The sequence below is a fragment of the Canis lupus genome, chromosome 37 (genome assembly GCF_011100685.1).
Source record: "Canis lupus familiaris isolate Mischka breed German Shepherd chromosome 37, alternate assembly UU_Cfam_GSD_1.0, whole genome shotgun sequence".
Taxonomy (NCBI): domain Eukaryota; kingdom Metazoa; phylum Chordata; class Mammalia; order Carnivora; family Canidae; genus Canis; species Canis lupus.
This window is the reverse complement of record NC_049258.1, coordinates 13,173,112-13,186,041: the sequence shown is the minus strand read 5'-3', so window position 1 is coordinate 13,186,041 and position 12,930 is coordinate 13,173,112. Positions and strand designations below refer to the sequence as shown.

General features: G+C 40.4%; 1 protein-coding gene across 4 annotated transcripts in view; it reads right to left on the bottom strand.

Annotated features, from left to right (window-relative positions):
- PARD3B (par-3 family cell polarity regulator beta) overlaps positions 1–12,930 on the bottom strand; it is a 980,882-nt gene that overhangs the window by 905,883 nt on the left and 62,069 nt on the right. The window contains exon 1 of one of the 4 annotated variants that reach the window (XM_038585494.1): positions 9,452–9,563. The exons of the other annotated variants lie outside the window; for them this stretch is intronic. Within the exon in view, the coding sequence (XP_038441422.1) occupies positions 9,452–9,544 (93 nt within the window). The 5' untranslated portion in view covers positions 9,545–9,563. Of the gene's footprint in view, positions 1–9,451; positions 9,564–12,930 lie in introns of those variants that run through there. 4 annotated transcript variants of the gene reach the window in all.

The following is a 12,930-nucleotide window of genomic DNA, read 5'->3' as shown; positions in this document are numbered from 1 at the left end:
GAGAGAGAGAGAGAGAGGCAGAGACACAGAGGGAGAAGCAGGCTCCATGCAGGGAGCCAGATGCAGGACTTGATCCTGGGACTCCAGGACCGCACCCTGGGCCTGGGCCGAAGGCAGGCGCTAAACTGCTGAGCCACCCAGGGATCCCCTCCATTGTATTTCTATCAAACAGCACTCGTCCATTACATCCTTAATAGTTTTTAATATTAAGTGAAACAGCCATGAGACCAAAGTTCTAAAAACTGCTGCTGTATGGGAAAATGAACCAGTAGAAGGGAAAAAGAACAAATCTATGGACTCTGACATTTAGGAGGCCCAACGGGACACAGAATGACCCTACAGAGAAAAAACACTACCAGTCAATAAGGCAAGAACATAGATTCTCTCAAATATGAAAAGGTGGTAAAGCTCACCATACATGTGTGGAAATCCTCTAACATGAAGGTCAAAGACCAACACAAATAAAAATGAAAAATAAATATCCCTGTGAAAAGACAGTGTAAATAGAAAAAAAACTTCAAAAAGACTTTAATATCCTTAGATGAGTATACTGCATCCATGCAAAAACAGCTATACTTAAAAACATTCATAAACTGGAAAATTTGGTGGTAGAAATAAATTCAAAAGAAAAATAGATCTCAGAAAGCATCGCAGAGAGTAGAACAGAAAGACAGGAAAAGAAAAAAAAACAGATAAAGAAATTTAGAGGAGTACTTCAGGAAGTCCAAATGCAGAAGAGTCAGAAAGAATACCTGAAAAATTGTGTCTGCATGTGCGTGTGTTGGGGAGTGGTTGGGGAGAGGGGGGCAGAATGAGGTTACAGAAATAGTTTCTCAAAATTGAAGGATGTCTACAGACCTAAAAGCTCTAGCAAATGCCCTTAGAGCCAGCATAATAAATGATTTTTAAAAACCACAGACATTATGAAATTTCATATAATTGGAAGGGAAAAAAATGGAAAGGTTTATAGGTGTAAAGTGGGTAAAATAGAGGCTTTAATAACACTGAAAACAAACAATGACAAAAGAAACTCTTCAAAATTCTGAAGAATGACCTCAATCTAGAATTTGATCTTAATAATCAAGTGTGACTAAAGACATTTTCAGACAAATTATCAAAAACCAAAAATCTCTTACAGATCCTTTCTCAAAAATCTGCTAGATGTATTTGAAATATATTGAGAAGAGAAACCATTATTAAAACCAGGAAAATAAAATATTTGTACAAATGAAAAACTTTATTGTATGTGGCTAAAATTTGGTAAAACCTAAATATTAAGATTTGCATATTGTACACCTGAAACTAACATTATACTATGTCAACTAACCGGAATTTAATTTTTTAAGTTTATTTATTATTAAATAAATAAAATATTATTAAAGTCATCCTTATGCCCGACATGGGACTCAAACTCACAACCCTGAAATCAAGAGCCACATGCTCTTCTAAGCCAGCCAAGCGCCCCTAACTAACTGGAATTTATATAAAAACTTAAAAAAAAACTTTTTAAAGGAACCACAAAGGACCCTGAATAGCCAAAGCAATCTTAAGAAGAGCAAAGCTGGAGGTATCACACTCCCAGATTTCAAGATACACTACAAAGCTGAGGTAATCAAAATGGTATGGTACTGGCACAAAAACAGACACATAGATCATTGGAAAAGAGCCCAGAAATAAACCCATGCTTATAAGGTCAATTAATCTATGACAAAGGAGGCAAGAACATACAGTGCAGAAAAGACCATCTCTTCAACAAACGCTGCCAGGCAAATTGGACCAATTTTTACACCATACACAAAAAAAGAAACTCAAAATACATTAAAGACCTCAATGTGAGACTTGAAACCATAAAATTCCTGGAAGGGGGGGGGGCAGGGAACCACACAGGCAGCAATTTGGCATCAGCCTTAGCAGAACTGTTTTATGTAGGTCTCCTCAGGAAAGGAAAATAAAAGCAAAAATAAACTATTAAAAATTTATCAAAATAAAGAGCCTTTGCACATTGAAGGAAACCATTAACAAAACAAAAAAGCAACCTACTGATTGCAAAAAGGTATTTGCAAATGATGTATAAGGGGTTAATATCCAAAATCTATAAATAACGTCTACAACTTAACACCAAAGAAACAATAAGGCTTTTTTTTTTAAAGATTTAAGTAATCACTGCACCCAATGTGGGGCTCAAACTCACAACCCCAACATCAAAAGTTGCATGCTCTATCAACTGAGGCAGCCAGGTGCCCCTTAACATTATTTAAAAATAGGCAGGAAAATAAGATGCGCAGGGGACCTGAATAGACATTCCTTCCAAAGATGACACACCAATGGCAAACAGGTACATGAAAAGATGCTCAACATTACTAATCCGGAATATAGAAATCAACAACACAATGAGATCACCTCACTCACACCTGTCTGAATAGCCAGAGTCAAAAAAAAAAAAAAAAAAAGTGTTGGTGAGGATAAGAAGAACAAGATCCTCATGTAGTGTTGATGGGAATGTTAAGTTGTACAAGCCACTGTGAAAAACAGTATGGAGGTTCCTCAAAAAATCAAAAATAGAAATACCATATGATCCAGTAATTGCACTACTAGGTATTTACCCAAAGAAAACAAAATACTAATTTGAAAAGATATATGCACCCCAATGTTTACTACAGCACTATTTATGGTAGCCAACATATGGAAGTAGCTCAAGTGTCCACTAAGAGATAATGGATAAAGACGTGGTATAAATACCTCTCTCCCTCCCTCCCTCCCTCTCCCTTCCTCCTCCTCCCTCTCTCTCTCCCTTTCTCTCTCCTCTCCCTCTCTCTCTCTCTCTTTCTCGCGTGCGCTCACACACACTCACACAAAATTTACTCAGCCATAAAAAAAAAGAGGAAGATCTTGCCTTCTGCAACAACACGGATGGACCTAGAGGATATTAGGCTAATTGAAAGAAGTCATACTGAGAAAGACAAATACCATGTGGTATTTGTGGAATCTAAAAACAAAACAAATAAACAAAAAGGAGAAACAGACCCATAAATACAGAGAACTGATGGTTACTAGAGGGGTGGAGGATGGGTAAATGGACAGAATGAGTGAAAGCAAGTGGAGAATACAGACTTGCAGTTATGGAATGAGTAAGTGAACGGGGATAAAAGGTACAGCATAGGAACTATAATCAATGGTACTCTAACAGTGATGTATGGGGACAGATGCTAGCTACACTGCGCGAGCATACCAAAACATACAGGCTTTCCCAATCACTATGCTGTACACCTGAAACTAATAGAACTTTGTGTCTTTATACTTCAATATATAAAAAAAAAAAAACCTGAATGCTGATCTCACCAAAATTTTAACTAATGAAGCAGGAAGAATGGAGATAAGTGCTAAGGGATGTGAACTAGATGAAAGAAGTGAAAAACAACTAAATCATTGTCTACAAATAGATCAAGTGAAAACATATTAAATTTTAAAATCAAGAAAAATCATTCAAGCATATTGCTAAGAAATGAGAAGAAACATTTAAAGAAGATGGGGATCCCTGGGTGGCTCAGCGGTTTAGCGCCTGCCTTTGGCCCGGGGCGCGATCCTGGAGTCCCGAGATCGAGTCCCACGTCAGGACTGCTTCTCCCTCTGCCTGTGTCTCTGCCTGTCTCTGTCTCTCTCTCTCTCTATCATGAATAAATAAATAAAATCTTTAAAAAATAAATAAATAAGTTGAAAGTGGCTGCTACTAACAGGTAAGAAGGAGTGGGCATGAAATTGCTGACATTTGTTGAAAACCTTGGAATACATAGTTTTGAATGTCTTACTTTGTTTTAAAGTACAATTTAAAAATTCAAAGTGATATCAGGTAACAGAAAAGGAATATACAGTTAACTTTATACACAGTTTTAAATTATTTTGCAAAGAAATCAGGAATTTATGAATTTTTGACAAATGTTTTTTAAATCCTCTTAAAAGTCTTAGCTCTGAAAAGCTAAGACTGAATAAATGCACTTGGAAACTGTGAATAAATTTTCTGTCCATTTTTTTGCTTTAAACTAGACATAACTGGAAAGAAAAGACAGCCACCTAATAATTCACCAGGAATCAGCAGCTGGCTGAGCCAACCTGCAGAACTATGCTGTTTGGGGTGTAGAGCTTGTTACTGTTCTTTGCCATGTACAAATGGGGGAGGCTGCAGAAGAACTCTGGTTATCTTCTCCTATAAAAGCAAAAATCCGGACAGAGACGGCCTATGTTCCATTTAGGCACCGACCAACCAAAGCTGAGTAGGAGCAACCCAGTGTCTCCCTAACACTCAGCAAGCATGACGCAGTCTACTACCAAATAGTGTTACATTTCCCCATACGCACCCCTATACATGAGAAAAGGGTAAAACAGGAAGATGTCATCTTTCAAGAATCAGAAATAGCACATAGGTTAATAGAATCTCCCTGTCTAAAATGCAAACAGCACGGGTTTATTTCTCCAATTACTTTTGTAGCCACTGCAATGATTGGCGTCTAAGATCCTGGTTTAAGAGGTAATAGGCTTGAAAGAAACAAACTCATTCATTTTTGCTATGTCCTGCAAGCTTGCACTTATACATAGATTTACCTTTTCCCATATATTGCAAAGCTTTTTACATGTGATACATGCAGATGAAATTAAAATAAGCTGATCAGCATGTTTTAAAATAATTGCAGACTTTTTCCAACTTAATCTGTCCGTTAACTCTATTAAAGACATGAAAAACAAGACGGTTTCAATGGTTTCCTCATTTTGATTTATAGAATACATATCATAATCCTGTTCGAAGAAAAAAAATCTTTAAACTGTCTTGAACCGGTGTGAATGAAGAACAGAGAGGCAGTACAACTTTAAAACAAAGACTGTTAGTTTTATTTACATGCCACAACACAATCTCCAAATGACCTCTGCCTTCCCAAGTAACATTTTAACTAAAATGACAGAGAATGGAATGCCACATTAGAATTGAAAGCAAGATAAAAGGTAGAAGTCCTAATCTACTGCTCTACATAGCATTATTCATGACAAGGGTTTCCCACTTTCTCAGACAGGGTTCAAAATGTCAGCTTTAACTATGTAGCAAATTTTAATAGGATGCTTCTAAATGGGTACCCTAAGAGGGCTACAAGGATTTCTTCATCTGCAGCACATTCAGAATGACACCAGCTACTTCTCACCTGGCCCCAGGAGTAAAGTCTCCCCAGCCTATTTCCTTTTATCTCTGATGCATTTTGGCTCCTACTGAGCTAACCACTCTCCTAACAGGTTAGAAGCCAGAAATAAAAATTTTGTTTTGTGTTTACAGAGCATCAAAGCGTGGGCAAGGAAGTCCTTACTTAAGTCTTCCCTGCTCAGGCTGTGGAATTACTCTGCCGGCAGGCAGGCAAGGTGCTGCTCTACCCTTGGCTGCTGGAGGGCTGGCACCATGAAGCAGTTGGAAAATGCAATGTTGAACAGCCACTTTGATGTAAACTGTAAAATAACATTGAGGTCTTCAAAAATCTTACAGCAATTTTTCAAGCATTTATCAATTAAGTTTTATGTGATAGCAATACTGCTGTGCAAATAAATACATAAAACTGCTGGGCTGTAGTAAACACAGACTGGACCAACTAACTAGCCATTTCTTGCTCTAAGGACACTGCGGGGAAGACAAGTTTTTCCTATTCAGAGAAACAGTCTGTCGGGAAGTGGAGTAACAATCAAAGTGACTCTACAAAGGACAAGAGAACAAGAAGCCAGAAATATGTGGATAAACTACTTACATGATCTCTTTCAGTTTCATGTTGCAAATGTTAGCACCCAGATTTCATCATCTTTTAGCAAGATGGCACTTTAATTCTTTATAGATGCCACGTGCCAACTCCAAAACATTCAGCAAAATGTTTTGGGTGACTAAAAAAAAGGCTAACGTTAAATACATGATGCTTTTTACCTGGACACTCTCAGACTTAATTTTCAAAATCAAAATTTTCTAAATAGATCCAAACACCTACCAGGGAAGAAAACATCTTAAAAACGTCATTCAGGGGGACGTGGGTAGCTCAGTTGGTGAAACGTCCAACTCTTGATTTTGGCTCAGGTCATGATCTCAGGGTCATTACATTGAGCCCTGAGTCAGGCTCCACGCTGGGCATGGAGCCTGCTAGGGATTCTCTCTCTCCCGATCTCCCTCTGCCCCACTGCCCCCAACCCACGCAAGTGCACTCCCCCCTCTCCCTCTCTAAAAAAAAAAAAAAAAAAAAAAAATCATTCAAATTTAACTTTAGAAACAGAAGTACAAATTATAACTTTTAACTGGTTTATCTTAAAAGCAGCCTAACTCCAGAGCAATATAGCAAGGTATTACCTGAACCATTATTCCATCATAACTGGAGACAGTGCCAGATTGAGGTACACAGCCTCATACTTTTATTTTAAATCAGTTTCAAACATCCCCTTCATCCACAACATGACACATTAAAACCATTCTATTATTCTGAGAAGTGTAAATTAGAGATTGAAATCCTTTCACCTTCAATATCATCATCATCTTGCAAACATGTGTTACGCATTTGGGGATTTGGGGGTCAGAGGGAGCATGAGGAGTACTGAGCGGATGATGTCCGAGTCAGGGAATCATAATCGGAGTATTTCCCAGGTAAGCAACATCCCTATGCAAGGATTTATTAATGTTCCCAGGGCTCCCAAAATCTACTGAGCCAACGAACTGATTTATTTGTGCTAATAAAGAGTTCATGCTTTCAGGAAACATGACGCCCAAAACCCACCTCTTTCCAGGCGTAACCATGAGAAAGTAAGACGAGCCAACTCAGAACAATTCCACTTGGCTTGAGATTCTGGGAGCCAAGGACTACTCTGCTCAGCTTTACTCCCAGTGCCCTCCCCCAGGAGATGCACAGCCGCCCACATACACGAAGGGTAGAAGAATGGGAAAGGGCAGAGCTTTCTTTCCTGGGAACAAAGCCAGAGTGAAAGTTCTGCAGGCTGTAAACATATAACAGCTAGTGGAGAGCCATGGAAACCTTCTCCCCAAGCAAATGTGCTTTACTGTAAACTTTCCTTGCCCCCTACAATATTTAGTGTTGCGTTAAAGCAAATATTTTTAAAATACGCAAGCATGTGCTGTTTAAAATGCCTAAAATTAAAAACAAACAAATTCCCCCTATTGCCTGTCTTAAACCACCAATACATCCACTCTTTGGGATAGATATCTATGAAGTAGCTGATGGCTGGGGATACAGACTAGTTTACAAACTTCCCCTTGCCTGTGCTGTAAGGATTCTAAACAGAGAGTCCTCCTAAGACTCCAGAATGAAGCATATGGCACACACACACACAGACAGGGGGTTAATACACGTCCCAAGTGTCAAAGGGGTCCAGGTCTTAAAAAAAAAAAAAAATACCCGGCTTTCATGTGATGAAAGTTTACATTACTAGGTTACAGTTCACATTAACCACTTCATCTGCCACTGAATTCAGCTACCTACAACTCCTAAGGAATAGAACACTAAGCAATTAATGAAGAGTTATTCCCCGCTCAGGAATGGGAGACCACACCGTTCACTTCAGTTCTCTGGGGACTCCAAACAGCTGAACACCCTCACAGGTACAGCCACTCCCATATCCTTCATTCCCTTGGTTCTCAAATCCTTTGCTGCCACTGTATTATTTGATTCACTTTATAATTTTCTGCCCTTCCTTAGCCTATTTTTCCATACCTTTCACAGATGACAAGTAGCTACACAAGCAGTGATTTCTGGTCCTTGGGAGAATGTTGCCAACTTAAAATGTTAACAGAAGCTCTACTCCGCTGATATATTCAACCAATTAGGACCCTAGTTCCTCTATGTGCCAACCCCCTTTCCAGTTATTCCCTAACCTTTATGGGCTTCCCTCGAGTCTCTACTTCTTAGAACTCCTTAAAGCAAAGTTCTTTGGTGGGCCTTCATATGGGTGACTGTATAGGAACAAAAAATGTCCCAACTGTTGCATTTAATAAACGTAATCTTTCATGTATGTGGTTGTCAGCATCTGCTATAGTTTCCTTCTGGTTACTATCTTAAATTTGAGTTACTGAAAATTAGGTTTATAGACTCTCTCTCCAACTTGCTAAGATCATTATCACTTTGTTACTAAACATGCTCAATTTAGTAAACCTCCAAAATGAAGGGGACTTTGCCCAGGAGCCTATTTTATGGTCACCTGGTGTGAGTTCTAACATACTAGAGTTGACTCCTGGGTCTTGCTAACTAGTAGATGATCTCTACTAGTTATCTAAAGTGGGGGCCTTCAGTGAGCCGTCATTTCTGCTCGTTATATAAAATGGGGCCTTCTGTGCACCAGTCATCGCTACTAGTTATCTAAAGTGGGGCCTTCTGTGCACCACTTTAGAGATCAGAAATAGGGCTTCCCACACTCCGGTCAGAACATACATTTAACCTCCTTGGAGCCTGAAACACATAGTCCTGAGGAAGGTCACTGGGCAAGTGTTAACAAGATGGAAGTCAGCGCTCCCACAAGGGTAAAAGAAGGTCTTTTTTTTTTTTTTTAAGAGAAATATATGAAAGAGACTATTTGAGGCTTTAATATTTCTAAGAAAAACCATAAACACAATATAACTGCTACTGCATGATTTTTTGTTTTTTTTTTCTTTAAAACAGCATCCAAAGGAGAGCTGAGCGACAGCCTATGGAATCACCCAAATTGAATGCTATACCCTTTTGAGGTACACACAGGTGAAGCTTTCATAGCAATTTGGTCCTATTAACCTAGCAGCATCTTACAGGAATAGGTAATGAAGCCAGGGAGTCATCTGTGGTAGCCACTGGAGCTTGTTCATAAGTTGTTCTTATACTGAGAACATGTGATCCTGAGAATCACTCTTTACCACCCACTTGAACTCAGGTTTGACATGTAACTGGCTATAGAAATGTGAGCATAAGTAACACGTGCCCCCCTGTGCAGAAGTTATAAGAGCCAGTGCATTGATTTATATCTCCACTGACTTTCTATAATCATGGAAACATGCTATAGGATGAAGTCTCCATCAGCTGGGGCCCCAAATGATGAAATGAGCAGATCTCCTATGACCCATCCCAGGCTGATGGCATGACCAATAAGACAGTTATTCTAAGCCACTGAAACCCAGACTGTTTGTTACTGCAGCATAACCTGAGCTTTCCTGATACCACACCTAATTTTAAACACCAACATGTAAGGCACAGAACCGTGCTACTCCTGTGGGAAATGCAAAGGCCAAAGTTTGGGAGGGCAGTAGGCAGTATTGCCGTGAGTATACTGGAGAATCAGAGGGACCGAACAGAGCCACGTTTGGGTCATGGAATAAAGTACAAAATTCTGGTTTCCATTGATTGGAAAGCTTCTAAAGCCCTGGAGTAAAACCACTTTCTAAAGAAGAGGGGGACAGAAGTCAGCTTACCATTGACAGATGACAGCATGAGCAGCAGTCAAGATGGAAAACACGGGAAGACAGGCAGATGGCACAGAAGAGAGCTGAATGAGGCTGCAACATGGATTACAGGAACAGTCCTAGGCAATGAGGTTGGAAATAAAAGGTGCAACAGAGCATGGTAGGGCTTGAATGCCTTGCCATAAAAATGCTAACAGCAACAATAATAGAGACCATTTTATCCCAACACATTTTAGGGCATTACATATACTACTCACTGAATTCTCAAAACAACCCACTGGGCTAGTTGTTTTAATTGTAAAAGGGAAATTGTAACAGTAAGGTGCAGGTACAGTACACTGCCCAAAGGCATGAAGGAAATAAATACCAGAAGCAGAATTTGCACTCAGCTAGTCTCACTCCAAGGTCTGTCCTGTTTAACCACCACACCACACTCCCATGTTTCAAAAAGATTAGTTGTGCCATGTGAATAAAAACACGGATATATAGGTAGAGATACCTTTTAGAAATCGCTGAAGGTAACCAGGTGGAAGATATTAAGCCCCTGTAGTACAATAGTAACTGTGAATCAGTAACTCAGAGAGTCGTGATGGGATCAAAGCAATATGACTTTTGCCTGTTTCTGCATGGGGCTGATAGAGCTTGCTGCAAGTTCCTTCTACTTCTCTTGCTGAAAGAGTCTAATTCTCCTCCCCTTAAATCTAGGCTTTTTTAGACTTGCTTGACCCCAAAGAATGTGACAGAAATGACAAATAAACCCCAAAGCTCCTTCTTGCATGGTTCTCTTGAAATACCAGGAGCCTCAGTCACCCTGTAAGTACAAATCCCTTAGGGCTTTGTCAGAAAGCCCCAAGAGTGTGTGAAGAGGGCCCAGCAGAGCCCAGCCTTTTAGCTAGGTAGGCCTAGGTGGCAGGCGTGTGAATTAAGCCATCTTGGACCTGGTAGACCAGCCACCAGCTGAATTGCCAAGGGACCCCAGGTGACACTGCATGGAACGGAAGCACTCTCTGAGCCAAACTACGGCAAAATCCTGACCCCCAGCCCACGAAATATAATGCGTAAATACATTAATGTGTTTTGGAATGTTTTGTTATGCTGGCATAGATAACCGGAACATGGCATTTACTGAAGAACACTGAACTTCAACCAACTCTATCAAAATCACTCAATGGGGGCCGTCAGTTGAGTGTCTGCCTTCAGGTCAGGTCGTGATCCCGGGATCGAGTCCTGCACTGGGCTCCCTGCTCTGTGTGGGGCCTGCTTCTTCCTCTTCCTCTGCCTGCCTCTCCCCCTGCTTGTGTGAGCTTTCTCTCCCTCTCCCTTGCTGTCAAATAATTTTTTTTTTTTTTAAATCACTTGGTGGTGTTCTCAGCCCCTCCCTTCAGGAGTTAGAATGTGTGCACTGGCCCAAGGATTGGCAGTTTTAGGAAATTCTATGACCCTAAGTACTTCTTACATTAAGGTTTGAGATTGGAATTAAAACCATCTACACAGGGGACCCTGGGTGGTGCGCTAAGTGAAGCGTCTGACTCTTGGTTTCCCCTCGGGTTGTGGTCTCGGGGTCTTGGGATCAAGCCCCATGTTGGGCTCCATTCATTCAGTATCCACCTAGGATTCTCTCTCCCCCTCCCTCAGCCCCTTCTCATTTCATTCTTGTCCTCTCTCTCACTCTTCCTCTCTCTTTCAAATTTTTTTTTTTAAGATTTTATTTATTTATCTATGACAGAGACATAGGCAGAAGGAAACACAGGCTCCCTGCAGGGAGCCTGATGTGGGACTCGATCCCAGGACCATGACCTGAGTCAAAGGCAGATACTCAACCACTGAGCCACCCAGGTACCCCTCTCTCTCAAAACTTAAAAAAAAAAAAAAAATCTACATAATGAAAATGGAACCAAAAATGCTGTTTCCCCACAAAATGAGTGATACATGAAAACTTACATCATTACTCCTCTCCCGCTCACTCCACTGCCATCCTGTGCTCTGGCTGCAGTGAGAACACCGTGGAAGCTTTCAAAGGTAGCCAAAGCTGGAGCCCCAGGCTAAAGCAATCACTAGGAGCAGGTTAGGTGATCCTAATACGCAATCAGGATTGAGAGCCATCGGTTCACCGTTAACCCTTGACACATTATTGCTTTAAAGACTGATTCTTTAGTGGGAGGGAGGAGGAGAGGGAGGGGGAAAGAGGGGGAGAGAGAGAGAAGAGAAAGAGGGGAAGGAGCCACCATGAATGAGGGGAGAAGTAAGTAGAGGAAGAGGGACAAGCAGACTCCATGCTGAGATCTAGAGCCCTACACAGGGCTCCACCTCACAACCCTAAGCCCATGATGTGAGCCGAAATCAAGAGTCGGTCACTTAACCAACTGAGCCACCCAGGCACCTCAACCATTAATACGTTACTGCCTTATGAGCAAAGAAGGTATAAAAACAAAAGCCTTCCTAGGAAACGAATCACTCAGAAGAGAAAGGTTTGGCTTGATTGCCCCAGACTGCAAAGATGACCTCTAGGTACCACTTGACTAAGTAAAAGATCAAAAAGAAACGTAATTTCTCTCCTCCCAAAAAAATCTAAAACCACTTGCTATGTGTATCACTTCAGTCAAACATTAAATATATGGAGTAAATTTTTTAAGTTTCTGTGTTTCAAGAAGCAGTTTAAAGCATAGGAGGTTCAGGAGCAGATTTGTATTTCTGCTTTAAACATATCTATTGGAAAGACTGGATGTTAAGCAGCTTTTAAAGGGAAAATTTCACTTTAAAAAAGCTTAGCTTTTGCAGTAGGCCACATGCCACCACACAGACTGTATTTTCTTCCTGAGCTAATATTAAAACTTTTTTTTCTGATATGAATTCCAGAATGAAATCTAAAGAATATTAATACTTAGAGTTAAATACAAGATATCAAAATGACCTCCACCCCTTTTGTAACAAAGCATTGCCCTTGTCCAACTCAGTGGCGAGGAAAAGCACTCAGAATGTCAAAGCCACAAAGAGTAGACCATTTCCTATAAAACAAATATTCTCTCTGAACACTGTTAATATTCAGAGATTAGAAAATGAGGTCAGTAATGATAAATGCAAGCATCTCAGCCTCATCATCTGGTTCTATTAAGTGTAAACGGAAATAACGAAATACTTTTCAATAAATATTTGTTACTTATCCAGCAAGCAGTACCTACTATGTGCCAGCAATAGTGGGTCAGGTGAAAGGAAATCACCCGAGGATTTACCCAGGAGACGGCTGAATGAACCAGATGTCCCTCCAGTCTGTGCCCAAGTGAACTCCCCTAGAAAGTTGTGCCACTATCTTCTAAAGGGGAAACTAAGGTAGAAAATGAAGAAAGATCTTTCACAGCAACAGGAAGTGCAACTCAAACACTGAAATGTTTTTCCAACACTCCTGCTAGATTTGTACTGCATGCTTCACATTCTTTTTGTGCTGAGTCCCCTTTGGAATTAGCCAAAAGCACTGGTGTGAGGAGTGAATC